Below are 18,207 nucleotides of genomic sequence, written 5' to 3' on the forward strand. Positions count from 1 at the left end.
TACAACATGAAATATAAAGACAACCATAAGGCTCCTGCCGGTTGCCACAATACAATAATGATCATCTCATACATATTCATCATCACATCATGGCCATATCACATCACCAAACCCTGCAAAAACAAGTTAGACGCTTCTAATTTGGTTTGCATATTTTACGTGGTTTAGGGTTTTCGAGCAAGATCCAATCTACCTACGAACATGAACCACAACGGTGATACTAGTGTTGTCAATAGAAAGAGTAAATTGAATCTTCACTATGGTGGGAGGGACAGACACCCGCAAAGCCACTTATGCAATACAAGTTGCATGTCGAGCGTGGAGCAAATCTCATAAACGCGGTCATGTAAAGTTAGCCCGGGCCGCTTCATCCCACCATGCCGCAAGATGCAAAGTACACGAACTAAAGAAAATAAAGCATCAACGCCCACAAAACAATTGTGTTCTACTCGTGCAACCAATCTATGCATAGACACGACTCTGATACCACTGATGGGATTCGTAGCATAGAAAACAAAAAAATTCCTACCGCAAGAACGAATAACAAGCGAAGATCCAATCTAGAAGATGGTAGCAACGAGAAGATCATGAGACTAACCCTCGAAGATTTCCAAAGCCTACGAGATTAGATCTCGTTGTTGCTGTCGTCGATCACTTGCCGCTTTCGAAAGCGCGTAGAAGATCTTGACGGTGCCACAGTCGGGCAGCACCTCCGTACTCGGTCACACGTTCGGTGTTGATGACGACCTCCTTCTCCCCGTTCCAGCGGGCAGCGGAAGTAGTAGACCCTCCTCGAAATCCCGCCAGCACGACGGCGTGGTGACGGTGGTGGTGGAGATCTCCGGCAGGGCTTCGCCGTAAGCGCTGCGGAAGAAGAAGGAGGAGGGGAGAGGCTAGGGTTTGGGAGAGGGAGCTTGGGCTGCGACTTGTGTAGCTCTTGGGGCTCCCCTTGCCCTCTTTTTATAGGTGGAAAAGGTCCGTGGGTCGTCCAAGACCTGCCCCCAAAGTTTGGGAGAGTTCCGGTAGGTTTCTGTCAGCCGAAACCTACTAGAACTAGGACTCTTTTGACAAATCCGTATCTGCTTTAGGGGAAACTTCTTAACCCTTAAGGAAAACGTGGATACACCTATTATGGAACCCTCCGGACTTCTTTAGACAGCCCGGATCGTCCCGGACACTTCCGGAACGTTCCACAATATTCCGGACTATTTCGGTCCTTCCAAAAGCTTCTAGAAGCTCCGGTCAAAACACCGGACTTTTTCCGAACCCCGGAAAATGACTTTCCATGTATGAATCTTATTCTCCGGATCATTCCGAACCTCCTCGTGATGTCTTGGATCCCATCCGAGACTCCGAACAACATTCGAGCTCCATTTCATATTCCATATCTACTTAAAACAACATCAAACCTTAAGTGTGTCACCCTACGGTTCGTGAACTATGCAGACATGGTTGAGACTTCTCTCCGACCAATAACCAATAGCGGGATCTGGAGATCCATAATGGCTCCCACATATTCAACGATAACTTAGTGATCGATTGAACCATTTACATACGATACCGATTCCCTTTGTCACACGATATTTTACTTGTCCGTGGTTCGATCATCGGTATCACGATACCTTGTTCAACCTCGTCACCGACAAGTACTCTTTACTCATACCGTGGCATATCATCTGTTGTGAACTATTCACATGCTTGCAAGCTAATCAGATGACATTCCACCGAGAGGGTCCAGAGTATATCTATCCATCATCGGGATGGAAAAATCCCACTATTGATCCATATGCCTCAACTCATACTCTCCGAATACTTAATCCCACCTTTATAACCACCCATTTACGCAGTGGCGTTTGATGTAATCAAAGTACCCTTCCGGTATAAGTGATTTACATGATCTCATGGTCGAAGGACTAGGTAACTATGTATCGAAAGCTTATAGCAAACTGAACTTAATGACGTGATCTTATGCTACGTTTATTTGGGTGTCTGTCCATTATATCATTCATCAATGACATAACCTTGTTATTAATAACATCCAATGTTCATGGTCACGAAACCATGATCATCTATTAATCAACAAGCTAGTTATTGAAGAGGCTTACTAGGGACTCCTTGTTGTTTACATAACACACATATATCAATGTTTCGGTTAATACAATTATAGCATGATATGCAAACATTTATCATAAACTCAAAGATATATTATAATAACCACTTTATTATTGCCTCTTGGGCATATCTCCAACACAACCGACCACCAGTAGATTGGGGTTTGGTCTAGTTTTAAGTTCAAGTTTCATTAAGTTTTATGTAAATTTAAAAGAAATTTCGTCTGTTGCTTGTTCAAAGTTATTTCGGGCGATTCCTGTGACGTTGCTGGTGTGTGCAACCTCTCCCCAAATTGGGGAGCAGGTGCCGGCGACCCACATAGCGTGGCGTCAGCGCACCTGTCGGCGCTTATTTGGGGGCCGCCAGTGGATATGCTCTTAGCACCACCAAAAAAGTTCTGCCACAATGAGGATTATAGCCTATGGTATTACCGCCGATTAAATCGACGAGTATATTTACATTTGCGTAGATACTACACTCAAGTTTGTGCGTATTTTGTGAATATATCGATTCGTGTCTTTCGGAGTTGAGCATCTCTGTGCTCCGAATGAGGAGGAATGTCGCTGGCCTCAACGAGTTTCTATCGCAATGAGGATTATAACGTATGAAATTACTACCAATTACCCCGACGAGTATCTACGTAGTGGCAAAGATATTACACTCAAGTATGTGCACATATTTGGGAAGACATTGATCGGTGTCTTCGGAGCTGAGTATCTCCATGCTGCGAATGAGGACACGAAGAGGCTAATGGCGATAACTGAAACAAAGGGATGGCTGTGCATTCTTGACGGCATATATCGATTGTATGCACTAGAGGTGGATGAACTTCCCAACAACATGGCACATGCAGTTCACTAGTCATCGTCGCAATTCAACAATTTTGCTTGAAGAAGTTGTTTTGGAGGATCCATGGATTTGACATTACATTTTTAGGCTGCCAGGATATCTAAATGACATCATCGTTTTGCAAAATTCCCATATATTTGTCAAGACTTGCTAGTGGTGATGCTCAGCCAACGGCTATGAGTATACCATGGGGTATAACTACTATATTAAACCTTAACAACATCGATTTTTCTCAGAATTTTGGGACCTATTTATGAATTTATGTCTTGCTAACACGTGTGTTACTGGGTGATTTGATTGCCTCTGCCTTTTTTTCATGTGTAAGTTTCGCTGCTCCCTATCAAATTTATGGACTGTGAGGAGGGAGGCGGTCAAAGCGGTGCTGACGCATCTGTTCCTCTCTCGATATGTCCCGCACACGTATCGTTTTGTCCCCCAATTTGGCCCCTCTCCTCATCTTCGTCGCTGCCCCCGACCACCACGCCGCCACCTGCTCCTCCCTACTGGCGCGTGGCCACAATGCCGCCCTGCAGCCCCCCACTGGCGCGAGACCTTATCTGAGCTCACCAGCATGCCGCTCCTGCTCGCGGCCCGCTCCGTGCCTCCATCGAGCGAGGCTGCTTCACGCGACATGGCCATCCGCGCCGGGGCGGAGGGCACGCTGCACGATGCCATCACCACTGCTTTCTCTTGAGCACGCATCGGTACTTCACTAGGAAGGAGGTGGTTCAACGCGAAGGTCCGGAGTCTCACCTAAAGGTTCGTCGATCTTCCTGGTCTCGCTAGGGCTGGGTGACCCGCTCATAGAGCCGTTCATCTGCGACGAAGCTCGCACCATCCTCGATAAGATCCCGTCCGACCTCCTACTTGTGCATGGCGAAATTCTGCATCTCATATTCCTCTGTCTCCTCCCACGCCACTTGATGAGGGACACAGGGATCTGGCGCGGGCCGCTGATGCCCGCTAATCTTGGACGGTGCCGACCTGCGGCGGCGGCCGACAAGAAGCGATTGGGTTGTATTTAACGTGCAAGTGCGGTTGAGCTGTTTGGTCGCGTCCGGCTGCAGCGCAGCGGACCTCTGGTTGAGCGCTTGCATTCTTTTTTTCTTTATCTCCAATGTTTGCGGAAAGGATGATCTGAATGCTGTGTAATTTAGAATCGAGGTAAATATCCCCTCCTAAGCCATTCTCTACTTTATATGCATTTGTATTTTGAGTGGATACAGATAGTTTGTATCTTTTTTTTGTTTTTATTTGTGTATAGGTTCAGAGAGTCGTGTATTCATCTTGGTTAGGCTTGATTAGTTGCAATTTCTTAATGGTTATGAAACAAACTTCTCCAATTTATGGATGTTAGATGACAGGGAAATTGTTATAAGCATATCGATTCAGGTCATATCCATGTAACATGCCATGCTTAGATGAGAGTGAACTAATTATCTACCCACGACTATGTAATTTATAGAGATTAGATGCTAGGGGAATTAATGAGTTTTTAATCTATTCAACTGCTAATTTGTGCAATCCGTTATGCTTTATTTCAATGGCTGCACACAAACAATTTCCACTATATAGATTAACAAATTTGAAAAATATGGACATTCATTAGTGATGTCTCCTCGCTTCTATTCTTTTGTTTTCAGAGTGCCTGGACTGAAGAGGAGGAGGACGGTTATGTGACCTTGGGGCTTGGGAAAAGTGGATAAGTCATTTTCGAGGGTTACATGATTATGAGTTCAGTTTGGTTCTCTCTGTTCCTTAGAAGTAAAAAATCTTCAGTTTAGGTTAGTGGAATCTGTGTGATGTATAATACTTTGCTTCTCTGTTGTCTTTTCTTTATATTTTTTTTAGTTCTACACATGAGCATTCGAATATACTTGATTTTAGTTTGTAGTTCTACACATGAGGATTTGAGTAGGAAGTTATGTAAATCACAGCTTTGTGCCTTTAATGACGACAGTTGGGGGTTACTTTCAAGGCTGCTGACACATCGATCAGGTTCTCTGTTTGGTAAATAGTCTTCAGAATTTTAGGTCATGAATGGTAGTGATATACTCCGCTGAAACATCTTGGTTTGCTGAATCATGCTTTCCTATTTGTTGATGTTAAAACTTTCAGCTGCCAGTGTTTCGAGGTTATTGCTGATTTGGGAGCAAGAATTCAAGAAGAGACCGAAAAAATCATAAAATACAGAGGTTTACTTCTTCCCTAACTCAATTTCTTGTCATCCTAGCCATACTAATTCTTGGCATCTTCAGCTGTAAATGCGTCATATCTGAAAGTTTGATTTTAAATGGGTGCTCTTAGTTTTCATACATTGTCTAAAACGGAGGTAAAATATCATAGCTCATTATACAATGCTTTAAAAATACTCTGTGAACTTACCAAATACTAGCGAGAATTGTATTATTTGAATATATACAGATTGACATCTAGAGCCAAATAAATAAGAGACTAGAGATTATTTACTAGCTACTAGGCATAGAAAATAAAGTTAGTTTTTTTTTGCGAAGAACAAAGTTAGTTAGTACTTACCATCTTATGGCGTGCCATACTGCCATGAGAACAATGTAGCACATTTGTCCATGACGTTTTCTTTCCTTTTCGTGTTTGGCAAGAGGAAATCTAGACACTCCTCACTGAAACTACTCAGCCAAAAGACATATAAAAGGACTCAAAAAACACTGCAGCTGGAGATTCATAGTTAATGCATGTGCGTGCTTGCCACGAAACTTACTTCGTTCTCTCACATATAAACATATTTATTTGCAGGTTCTTATACACAACCTTTATCAGGTATGGTTTATCCAGTTGTGCTACTGAGCCTTAGTTATCCATTTTCTCGCGGCCTAGCTACATTCACACACAATGGGTGGTTGATGTGGGCAATGCTACAACCTATTGACACAAAAGAAGAAGTAACTACCTCTTGGACTTCTATACCCTCTGACATGGTATTCACGCTGACCTCTGGCCAAATTCTTCCTATAGGCGATGCTATACAGAAATCATTTACTGAAAAAAATCTAATGCTTCCAACAACATAGCTAATGCAATAAATGATGTCAATACAGACTTTAGCTGTGGTCATACCATCTGCCAAACAATAGATTATACCGGTGATGTCAATCAATTATTCCATCTCTTATGCATAACTGAATCCCTGTAAGTTCAACCCGATATTGGCTTATCTATCTTTTTGGCTCCATCTAAATTGGTTGTTTTGATTATTTCAGAAATATCTTAGTTATTGTTGCGGAATTGTATCAGAGTGGTTTCCTGTTGTATTCTAGGATATTTAAACTTTAAAATGTAAAATACTTTACTTGGACTTTTGCCTGAAAAATACCCACCATCCAGTTACTGATGGTAGTGAAGTGCTTGCAGACTAGACATGCCGTTATGCATGGCTTGCTACTGACTGGGTAGGTATGTTCTTTGTCTCAAGTACTCTGTCTCAATGTACATTGTGGTGTGGCAGTTCAACATAGATAATGGACATTGTGGTATGTTCTTTATATTTTTACATCTTGGTTCGTAACTCTATTCCAGTAAAAATGCTACTCCCTCCGATCAATAGTAAGTGTTGCATTTATTACAAATCAACGACATTTGATAAGGACCCGAGGGACTATTTTCTTTGTATTGTACATACCAGGATCTTTCCCTCTTTCCTATGACATGTCTTTGACTTGCTGCTCGAGGACGTTTTTGTCTAGCGGCGGCAGAGATATGCAAGCTCTGCAGCTCCTAGCAGTTATGTGCTTATTTAGGTCAGTAGCTTATTTGCCCGGCCTTTTGTCTTAATAAATCGTTTGAGCAATACTATTGCCCATATCTGTAGGAGATGCATTTCCATTTGTGCATAAGTCCGAGTGCCTTTTTTTTTTATAAAGAGTATATATTAATATCGCCAAGATACCAATTAGAGTGCCTTTTTTCTAGCCAATTGTGTTGCTCCACAAATAATTGATTTCCATGTTTTGGCCTCAACCGTCTTCGCGTTAGAGCACCACGCCGGTGCCAGCCATTGACATCAGAATGAAAGTCGCCATATTTTTAAAGCTTGCATATTTTTATTTTGTTTTCTGAATTTTGACACCATGTTTTTATTTCCCATGTTTCATGTATAAAAGAATGTGTACTTCGATTGTTAGTTCATTAAAGAGTACGAACAAGCATATAAAACATTAAAATCTCACCACCAGCGTTTGGTATAGTTGAGTTTGCAGTTTATCTTTCTTTTTGTCCTTTTGTGAACCAGCTACTTAACATGCATATACAACAATGAAATCTCAGTATATGCTGATGCCCATGGAGAAGAGATAAGCAGCTACTCAGTCCCACAGACTAAGTGGCAGCGGTAGAGCAAGCTTTATAGTTACATATGGAAACTGAAACAAACACTGTCAGTGTTCACACGTACAAGCTTGCCGTCAACGCAAGAGTCATCCAACCTAATGAATAGACACGAAGAAGTGATATGACAATTCATGTTTTTCGGCGACCACGACAAAACACTTACATGCCATGCCGAAGACTTGGTTGTCGCAAGATGGAAAAGCAGAACAAACTATATGCCACCTGCTATAAGCGGTATAGTTGGAAGAAAATGCATTGTCGCAGCCGAAAGCCAGCCAGAAGCCATCGTTGTTGACAACATATCATTCCACATCTCCAGTACTCAATTGATCAGCACTATAAATCCAGTAGCACCATCCAGCAGCACACCTATTTAAACTGTCGGCAACTATTCCAAAATCTACACGGCTTGGTCTACCAGAAAACATGGCAACCCCATCAGACGACAACAAAATTTGAGGCAACACCAACAAAAGAGATCGTACAAGCCATCGCTTCAGATTTATAAGAGTTGAGCAAATGCAACAAGCAATAAATTTTCTCATCTCCCAGCAGCGATCTTACATGGAATTCTCTCATTTTTTATGACAGGAAGTAGGCTCCACAACAGCCTAGAAGTCAATCACTACGCCACCAAACCAAGGTAGTTGCTTACATTTATTTAATTCATAAGAACAATGGTAACTGAACCTACATTGTCAACTCACAGCCTGTCTATTTGTTTGCACTACAACCAATGAGAAAAGAAAGGTAAAGATGGAACTGTTCCCACCTAAATAGGAGCCTAAATAGGAACTGTTCCCACCTAAATAGGAGTAAAAACTCAAGGTGCACACCATATTACCCTCATTGTGCCATTGATTAGTGTACTAACTAAGGTTGCTGAACTTTTGAAGGATGTCCAAGTGGGTCTGCTTAAATTTGTTTCCGCGGTATGCTTCACTTTATGACTTATGTAGTAATAATGTATTCTAATGGGATACTGATAATTAAGTTTTAGTTTTGATGCAATTTCATCATTCAGGTTTACAAAGTCGAACCTGTCAAAACTAGAGTGATGATATGCATATGGATGAGCCATTTAGTTACATGTGCCTCTGTAATCATGAGACCAACAAAAGATTGCCGATATCTACTGCCAAACTGACCTGCATGAGGTCATGCCATCCGTTTTGTTAGAGAATTTTACTATTTCAATGCTGCCAAAAATTGTACACCATGATCTGCAAGTAGAGCTTAGTAAGCAGCCTTTTAATATCCATTATAAGATAAGTCTTTTCTATATAGTTTTTCGTAATAGTGGAATTATAGATTGCCTTTACCTACAAGGATAAAACTGAACTCTTAAGCAAATCATAAGTCCAGTAAAGGGTGTTCTTTACCACTATTCTCATTTCTCATACCAGACGAACACTGACCCATACTCCACAGATTACTAGCACTTGCCAAATATGCCTCACAACAGTAAAATCGTAATCCGAACTGCATCAGAACCGTCATAACATTAAGATAATTACCACCGCCGTACTACACCATAGGCGCGGCGTGCCGCCGCGCCAGTTCATGCTAGTTATCTAACAGACGGGATCGATCACCTTGGTCGACATTTGTGAATACCATCACCGAGCCAAAAGACAAAATTGAAGCTCACTTTGTAAAATGTCAAGAAAAAGCTCCGAAAGATATAGATAGAGCTTTTGGTGTCTTGCAAGCTAGCTAGGTTTCCAATTGTCCTGAAACCTTATCGGATGAAAGCCTTTCCTCAAACATACCAGCAGACTGAGGACGTGTGGACACGGGACACATGGGTGGCTCGGTAATGATCTTGTTGTGCATCCGTGGCAGATGTATGGCCGCTAGTCTCCCTTTTTCCCTCTTTTAATATTGTATTCGTGTAATGTGTGATTTGCACTATTGTTGACATTCTTGACTATTTTTTTATTTAATTATTTGATTTGAACAATTATTGTAATTTAGAATGTTGTTATATTATTGAACAATAATATAATTGATTTATATTGATGTTAATTTGGTCCAAAGTGACAAATATGAAGATAAATAGCAAAAACAATGTTCTGCAAGTTTCGCGCAGATCGTTAGAACAAAAACAGCATGTAAAAACCGTAAAAGACAAACATATGTTTCTCTGAATGGACGCATCGGCACAACAGACAGTTGGATTAGTCACCGGTTGGCCGGCGATCCACCTATGGTGCGTTTGTGGATTGGGGTTGCTCAATTTAAAAGGCAAATTAGACCAGGGTATAGCCGGACATATGAACCAAATGGAGAAATGCATAGCTCCGCTAAAGAAGTACTCAAACCACACTGTTAGAAGAAGCCATTGGGCACCAGCCGTACGTAGGAGCACGCAACACCCGATCCTAGTAGCCCAGGGATAGATATCGTCGGCGAGCTAATCGGCAAGTAGCAAGTGTCAACATCGCTTGCTTGCACGTGGAGTATACGGCTGCTGCTAGCTACCTACCCGTGCATGAAACCTTCTTATTATAATATACCAAATCGTGCGTCCCTCTTCTACTCCATGCATGCACGTACAAGTAGTACAACCATAATTCCATATATATAAACGACGACCTGGCTGCTAGCTGCTGTGTTCAGCAAGTCCAAGAATTTTATGGTCAGCTTTGTACCATCGCGCGCGGTACATACGGGTAGGTGACACGCCGGTCGGGGTTTTACAATTCCACACGCGTCCAGGTGATGTTGGAGAAACGAAGCATGGGTATGGCCGTGAGAGTATTTGTTCGTTTCCTTACTTCTTCCCCTGAAAACGACATGGATGGCACTTGGATCAGCAACTTGGCAACCTGCGCCGCATGCGGCCTATTGGTTCGAATCCCCAAGGGGGAGAAAAGAAGTTGAGAGGATCGATCAACTACACCGTTAGAGAAAAAGGTTAAAAGTGTGCGAGAGTAGTTGTGTTTGTTTTGACTTAGCCTCTTGGCTAGCTAAGCTTCATTTCCTCATTGGATTAGCCTAGGGTTATGGTAGAGATATTTTGTTTGCCTCGACTTCAATGAAGATTACACCATATACAATAAATGATATTGGCTTTTGTTCGATCAGAGATCTTTTTCCCAATGTCAATGGTATTGGAAGCTTAAAATTCTATGTACAGACCTTAAGATTTTCCTTTGCCAAATCGATTGAGGTACAAGATAGTGTCAAGGAAGAAGAAAAAGTTTGGAGACCTCAAAAATTTCCTCGTTTCTTTTAGACTTTATGTTTTAATCGCTGGAGACAGCTCATGTATCTTTACCATGTATGCTATTTGGTACTGCAAATATGTATGATATTGATTGCCAAAAAGCTTCAATTCCTCGTAAACTCTTCGTAACTAATGAGATGAGGCAAATGTTTAATTTTCCTATATTTCAAAAATAATTCAAATAGACATAATAAAGAAGAACTACAATCTCAAACCACTGGCAAAATTAAAGATTGATGAAGTTTACTGATCCAGTTAAGAATTACAAAATATTTTTATTATAGACTACATAATGAATGAATAAAACAAGAAATGCCATGCATGCATATGGCCGGGAGAGCATGTGTTCGTTTCCTTACCTCTTCCCGGGAAAACGACATGGATGTCACTTGGATTGGCAACTTGGCAACCAGCGCCGCATGTGGTCTATCGGTTCAATTTATTCGCCAAGGGGAAGAAAAGAAGTTGAGAGGTTCGAGCAACTATACCGTTAGAGAACAAAGTTAAAAGTGTGCGACAGTAGTTGTACGTCTTTGCTTTCACTTAGCCTTCTTTCGTTTGCTAGTTAGATTAGGTGGCAACCGTTGATTTTTTGGCCTTCGTCTCAGCGAAGATAGCATCATCTACAATAAGTAATATTCAGCCTTTCGCTCGATGAGAGATCTTTTACCAGACGTCAATTGTGGTGTTGGAATATTAAAATACACTAGGTACTTTACATCGATTTTGAATCTTTTCTCATGCTTTCCCGGGAAGGATTGTCTCATAATATTTGTCCCGGCTGCTACATACTTGATAATGGTGATTTGTACATTCGGCTCTACAACGATGCCGAGCAGACTGTTCGGTTGCTTTTAACTGGCATACCGATGTTGGTACTTTTGCCAAACTGAATACTTCAATGGCTACGTGCGTACACGTAGTCTTGGCATTGCGTCTAAAATTAAAAGTATGAGAGAACCTTCATCGATATGTTCACATATGTGGTTTGCTATATATTATATCAGGAAATAAAAGAAAAGTTTGAAGATTTGCCTATTTTTAGACTTTATTTTGTAATCCCTCAAGATAGCTCATGTATCTCTACCATGTACTATTTGCTTCTATTGTAAATATATATGATTTTAATTAAAAAAAAGAAATGCCTCATTTCCTTGTAAAACTCTTCTTAATTAATGAGATACGACAAACCCTTAGTTTGCCTCGTTTCAAAGAAAATTCAAGTGGACAATAACAAGGAAGATCTACAATCTCAAACACTGCCTATATATTAAGATCGATGAACTTTATTGATCTAACGGTTAAGTCTTCCTCCTTTCTGAATTATAAGATTTTAATATAGACTACATATATATGAATAAAGAGTTAAAGACGCACTAAAATACGTCTAAAAGCAAATGATTTAGAACTTAGAACATCTTATAATTCGGAATAGGCTGACAATTAAGCTGTAAAGTAAGGTAAGGACTATCAATTGTCGACGACCTTAGCCACTCCAGGTTTTTGATACAACAGTACCCCCTTCGTGAAGCTAAACCCTGTTTAGCTCGCAACTTTTCTGACAAGGCCACTTGGCGTGTGGAAAAGAGTGTAGGCGAAAAGCAATGCTAGGACTTGTAGCCGGTCATACGCGATAGTAACATGCATCCAACGATCCACGTACTGCCATTTTCGACCAGAAACCCAAGGGATCGGAGATCCATTCAGAAAAGAAAAAGAAACCCTTCATTTCAACTTTCACTGTTTATATAGCCCACGCCCATGTCCAAGCCCTGCTCACCAACGCAGCAGACGCACACACGCAAGCCTCCTCCGAATTTATTAGACACGCCGCGAGATCGGACGAGATCGTACGTGACATACGTCTACCCATTGCCAGAGCTAGCTATAAAACCATCCATGTCGTCGCTTCCTCTCCTCAAACCATCCTGCAGCCTCCACCAGAGCCACCACCACACCAGCGCGAATCGTCCTCGCATCCTCCCTTCCTCCACCTTCAGCAGCAGCCTACCGTCGTCGTCTCTCCCCGCCGGCAGAACGCGGAGGCAGACCGTGCGCTGTGCATCGTCGCCGACGACCTCCTCTGTCGGACCATCCCAGCCGGTGCCAAGCAGCAGCAGCGGCGGTTCTGCAATGGCCGGAAAGGGCGGCGCTTCCGTGCGCGTGAAGGCGGTGGCCAGGGTCAAGGTCACCGTCGGCGGGTTCCTCGATGGTCTGAGGCCGTCCAGGACGCTCGATGACATCAAGGACCTCATCGGCAGGTCGCTCGAGCTCCAGCTCGTCAGCGCCGAGCTTGATGCCAGTAAGCATACTATCCCTTCTACCATTACTATTCGCATTCGTGCATGTACGCATATACTTTTGCATGGCCTTGTATATTTCTTTCCTGGAATCTCGATCGAGCATACACATATACGTGCATCGACTATTTTGTACTCCCATCGTACGTAGTGGGAAAAAGCTATCTCTAAGTGGAAAGTACAAATCATGAACAATATATGGCCAAGCACATGTGTTTTTTCATCTACTACTATTAGAGATGTGGGTAAGAGTATAAACACTATGAAAAAGATCAAATGACTGATCGGCCCTGCCGGCGTGGTACACACGGTAGAATTAATTGACCTCACAAACAAGCTTTGAATAAACCAACAAACTAACCAGCTCCATAGCTTTACATTGAAGCAAAGACCAGAGATCTACCGATACATCGATGCAAAAGTTTTCCTGCCATGGATGGTCGATCATGGATGAACAGCTTTCGTCGCCGAGTTTCCCACATTTTTTCTTAAATCTTTGTATTTTTGTTTTAGGTAAAAATCTACTTCCTCAATATAAGACGATTTGACATTTATTCATGTTTCGCGCATTTATTAAGTGTGGGTGTAGCAACTCGATCAGAAGTTCAGTTTCATCCGGAAGAGTCAACCATAAATTATTTAGCGACTAGACCTAATTTTGTTACCAAAACAAGTTTATATGTGGATCACTTCTTCCCTCAAAAGAAATGGATCACTTCTGGAACCATATCTTTTTCTTTTTTTCTGCGAAAACTTATGGAACTATATCGATCAGAGGTCGAGACGCAATCTTAGCAACCCTAATGGTAAACTAGTAGGTGCGACTTGTCTCCATATGTCAGTAGAAAATTTGACCGATGCATCGGAGTAAAGGTCCTCATGTCATTTTCCAGACAACGTACGTACTGATCCAGTTACTTGTTGGATGATGGATGGTCGTCATCCAGCTACGTACTACTCGAAGCTAGTTGATGTGCTTAATCAATATTCATCGCATTAATATGCTTTTTGTTCATGCGAATGCAGAGACGGGAAAGGAGAAACAGACGGTGAAGAGCTACGCCCATAAGGTGGCCGACGACGAGATCGACATCGTCACCTACGAGGCCGAGTTCAGCGTGCCGGCGGGCTACGGCGCCATCGGCGCCGTGCTGGTCGGCAACGAGCACGGCACGGAGATGTTGCTCGAAGACCTGAAGGTTGTCACGGCCGGAGACTCGGCGGCGCCGCTCGTCATCTGGTGCGACTCCTGGCTGCCGCCCAAGTCCGGCGACGCCAAGCGCGTCTTCTTCGCCAACAAGGTAATTGGGTCGCGTCGCATTAATTTGGAAGATTTAATGAACACGATCTGTATATAGATAGGTAACGTGATCTTAGTTAGCTTCTGATCTCTGTGGAGTTAAATACTCTGACCGAGACTGGAGCAAATGTGATAATCCAAGATCTAAGCGAAGGTTGCTTTCGAGAGTCGATCGATCTAGGCAATCATGCATATGTTCTATAGTTAAGAGAGTGTGTACATTCGTAAGTAAAGCAAGATTAACGGGCTAGCAAATCATGGTCATGTACTAGAATTAATAGAGAGGTCAAATCTCACTAGGGTAGAGGAAAAGGTTGGTGTAGAGCTATTGGTTTCCAGGCTTCCACGTACGAGATCATAGTGCTGTATTTGCTTGTACATTACTAAATGCCCATATGTACATCCCAAACCCATTTTTTTAAAGTTTGGTGGTTGTGATCTCGAGTGATAGGTACGTGCCCCGCTGGTATAGAATTTCCGACCGTACGCGTGTCCGAAGCATGTGACATGCAAATTAGCTAATCGTAGATCTTGTCAACTAGTCGTTAGATCGAGCCGTAGTGGCTGAATTGTCCTGTGTATGTACGCTTGATAGGCCAATTTATCGATCGCTCTCGCTCATCGATCAACCGGTGCAAGAGAATATTTTCTCCGTTTTTTTTTTGTTTCGTTTGAAAGTTACCATGAATCACATTATCTCATCTAACATCGCTAGTCTAGTAAACTTACCGCTGAAATTCTCAATCTTGATCGTTCGCGCAGCCGTACCTGCCAAGCCAGACTCCTCCGGGGCTGCAGACCTACCGGAAGACCGACCTGGTGAAGAAGCGCGGCGACGGCACCGGCAAGAGGCAGGCCAGCGACCGGATCTACGACTTCGACGTGTACAACGACCTCGGCAACCCCGACGCCGGCGCCGACAGCGCCCGGCCCGTCCTCGGCGGCAACAAGCAGTTCCCTTACCCGCGCCGCAACCGCACCGGCCGTCCCCGGTCCGCCAAGGACCCGGAGTCGGAGGCGAGGGCCGGCGACGTGTACGTGCCGAGGGACGAGGCGTTCTCCGAGGAGAAGAACACGCAGTTCGCGCTCAAGACGCTGCAGTCGGTGCTCCACGCCGCCGTGCCGGCCGTGCAGTCCACGCTCATCGACAGCAACCAGGGCTTCCCCTCCTTCTTCGTCATCGACAAGCTCTTCGAGGACGGCGTCCAGCTGCCGCGCGCCGAAGAGCTCGGATTCCTCCGCAGCGCCGTCCCCCGCCTCCTCGAGCTCCTCCGCGATGGCCCCGGCGACCAGATCCTCCTCTTCGACACCCCGGCCAATGTCCAAAGTACGTACCGGCCGGCGGCCGTAATCACACTAGCTACCAATACTATACTGAATACTGATCAGCAAATGCACGAATGTATTCTAAGTTTCTAACTGTGTGTTGATTACAAATGCAGAGGACAAGTTCGCGTGGCTAAGGGACGAGGAGTTCGCGAGGGAGGCGCTCGCCGGCATCAACCCGTACGCCATCGAGCTCGTCACGGAGTTTCCTCTGAAGAGCAAACTGGACCCGGCGGTGTACGGGCCGGCGGAGTCGGCGATCACCGACGAGCTGCTGGAGGCGCAGATGGGCCACGTGATGACGGTGGCGGAGGCGGTCAAGAGCAAGAGGCTCTTCATGCTAGACTTCCACGACCTGTTCATCCCCTACGTGCACAAGATCCGTGCCCTAGAGCACACCACCATGTACGGCTCCCGCACGCTCTTCTTCCTCTGCGACGACGGCACGCTGCGCCTGCTCGCCATCGAGCTCACCCGCCCGGCGTCCCCAACGCTGCCGCAGTGGAGGCAGGTGTTCACCCCGTCCACGGACACAACCAAGTCCTGGCTCTGGCGGATGGCCAAGGCCCACGTCCGAGCCCACGACGCCGGCCACCACGAGCTCGTCACCCACTGGTTGCGCACGCACTGCGCCGTCGAGCCCTACATCATCGCGGTCAACCGGCAGCTCAGCGAGATGCACCCCATCTACCGGCTGCTGCACCCGCACTTCCGCTACACCATGCGGATCAACGCGCTCGCGCGGTCCGCGCTCATCAACGGCGGCGGCATCATCGAGCTCACCTTCTCGCCGCAGAAGTACGCCATGGAGCTCAGCTCCGTCGCGTACGACAAGCTCTGGCGCTTCGACATGGAGGCCCTTCCGGCCGACCTCGTCCGCAGGGGGATGGCGGAGGAGGACCCCACGGCGGAGCACGGCCTCAAGCTCACCATCAAGGACTACCCGTTCGCCAACGACGGGCTGCTCATCTGGGACGCCATCAAGGCGTGGGTGCAGGCGTACGTGTCACGGTACTACCCTGACGCAGCCACCGTCGCTGGCGACATGGAGCTGCAGGCGTTCTGGAACGAGGTGCGCACCGTCGGCCACGGCGACAAGAAGGACGCGCCCTGGTGGCCGGAGATGGACACGCCGGATAGCCTCGCGCAGACGCTCACCACCATCATCTGGGTCGCGGCGGCGCACCACGCGGCCGTCAACTTCGGTCAGTACGACTTCGGAGGGTACTTCCCGAACCGCCCTTCCATCGCGCGCACCAACATGCCGGTGGAGGAGCCCGTGGATGCCGTGGCGTTCGAGAAGTTCCTTGACAACCCGGACCAGGCGCTCCGGGAGTGCTTCCCGTCGCAGGTGCAGGCGACGCTGGTGATGGCCGTGCTGGACGTGCTGTCCAGCCACTCCCCCGACGAGGAGTACCTGGGAGGGATGGAGACCGCGCCATGGGGAAACGACGCCGCTGTGCAGGCAGCGTATCAGAAGTTCAACGAGCAGCTCAAGGAGGTGGAGGGGATCATCGACGGCCGGAACAAGAACAGGAAGCTCAAGAATCGATGCGGCGCTGGCATCTTGCCGTACCAGCTCATGAAGCCATTCTCGCAGCCCGGTGTCACCGGCATGGGCATCCCCAACAGCACCTCCATATGATCCAAGACGAACTTTAATTAACAACATATATGCGTGAATCGATCTGGTAGATTTGTGCGTTCATTAAGTAAAGCTTAGTATCCATTATTTCATTTACAGTTGTATATCCAACTATTATATGTACAATTTAGATATTCAAAAGTTGACACATGTGTATATGCCTGTCTCGTATACCATCCGATTTGATAATTATTAGTCCACTTAAAATTAGCTAAGGGGGTTACAAAGGGGGCTTCAAGCCAACAACATAGGTCTGGGGCGGCATAGCACGCCCAACAGGGGGGGGGGGGGGGGGGGGGCTGGATACAGGGGGAGGGGAGTACATAATGAGGTCAGAAGCCAAAATGTAAGAGATATATTGACACCAGGCCATCAGAGTGCTCGTGTCGACCAGTATAGCTAGTATGCACGGAGTAGACATGAGATCCCAGCCATTAGATTAGTGGTCAAGATTTGTGCAGCCTACGTGTCACTCTGTGTTCCCATTACAAGTTTATTTTTTGTAGGGAGATCCTGTACACCGACCTCGCCGCGGCACAGAGCTACCCCCGCACACCCAGGCGAGGGGTGTTAGGCCAGCCCAGTTTTTTTTCTTGCATTTCTCGTATTTTATTTCCATTTTCTTTCATGTTATTTTTCAAAAATTAGATAATTTTTATTTCTGAACAATTTTCAAATTTAAAATTTTCAATTTGAACACTTTTTTAATTCGAAATTTTCATATTTAAACACTTTTTGAAAATGGACAGTTTTCAAATTTGCACATTTTTTAAAATCTGAATATTTTCTAAATTCGAACAATTTTAAATTAAATAATTTTCTAACTTAATTTTTTTTCTTGATTGAACATTTTTATAAGATTTGATTTTTGAAATTTGAACAATGCACATTTTTCAAAATATGTTTGTAATTTTGAATTTTTTTCAAAATTTTATTTTGAATTTTAAAAAATTTAAAAGATGTACATTTTAAAAAATATGAACATTTTTTTAACATATGGACTTTTTAATTTAAATATTTTAAAAATCTGCAACCTTTTTTTCAAATTTTGTATTTTTTCTTTTAAATCTTAAAATAATAA

At 44.4% G+C, this 18,207-nt stretch overlaps 1 protein-coding gene across 1 annotated transcript; it reads left to right on the top strand.

Moving 5' to 3' along the window:
- Positions 1 to 12,328: 12,328 nt before the first annotated feature.
- On the top strand, positions 12,329 to 17,290 carry LOC127316850 (probable lipoxygenase 8, chloroplastic). Its single transcript, XM_051347319.2, has 4 exons — positions 12,329 to 12,857; positions 13,882 to 14,156; positions 14,918 to 15,482; positions 15,598 to 17,290. The coding sequence occupies exons 1-4, from the start codon at positions 12,455 to 12,457 to the stop codon at positions 17,124 to 17,126; spliced, it is 2,772 nt and encodes a 923-aa protein (XP_051203279.1). The 5' UTR covers positions 12,329 to 12,454; the 3' UTR covers positions 17,127 to 17,290.
- Positions 17,291 to 18,207: the final 917 nt, after the last annotated feature.

The sequence above is a fragment of the Lolium perenne genome, chromosome 7, assembly GCF_019359855.2.
Source record: "Lolium perenne isolate Kyuss_39 chromosome 7, Kyuss_2.0, whole genome shotgun sequence".
NCBI lineage: Eukaryota > Viridiplantae > Streptophyta > Magnoliopsida > Poales > Poaceae > Lolium > Lolium perenne.

Excerpts from the sequence above, each read along its gene's own strand:
- LOC127316850 (XM_051347319.2), top strand. The coding sequence starts at position 12,455 with ATGTCGTCGCTTCCTCTCCTCAAACCATCCTGCAGCCTCCACCAGAGC. Across the intron at positions 12,858-13,881 it reads CAGCGCCGAGCTTGATGCCA|AGACGGGAAAGGAGAAACAG; the intron begins GTAAGCATACTA and ends ATGCGAATGCAG. Across the intron at positions 14,157-14,917 it reads GCGTCTTCTTCGCCAACAAG|CCGTACCTGCCAAGCCAGAC; the intron begins GTAATTGGGTCG and ends TCGTTCGCGCAG.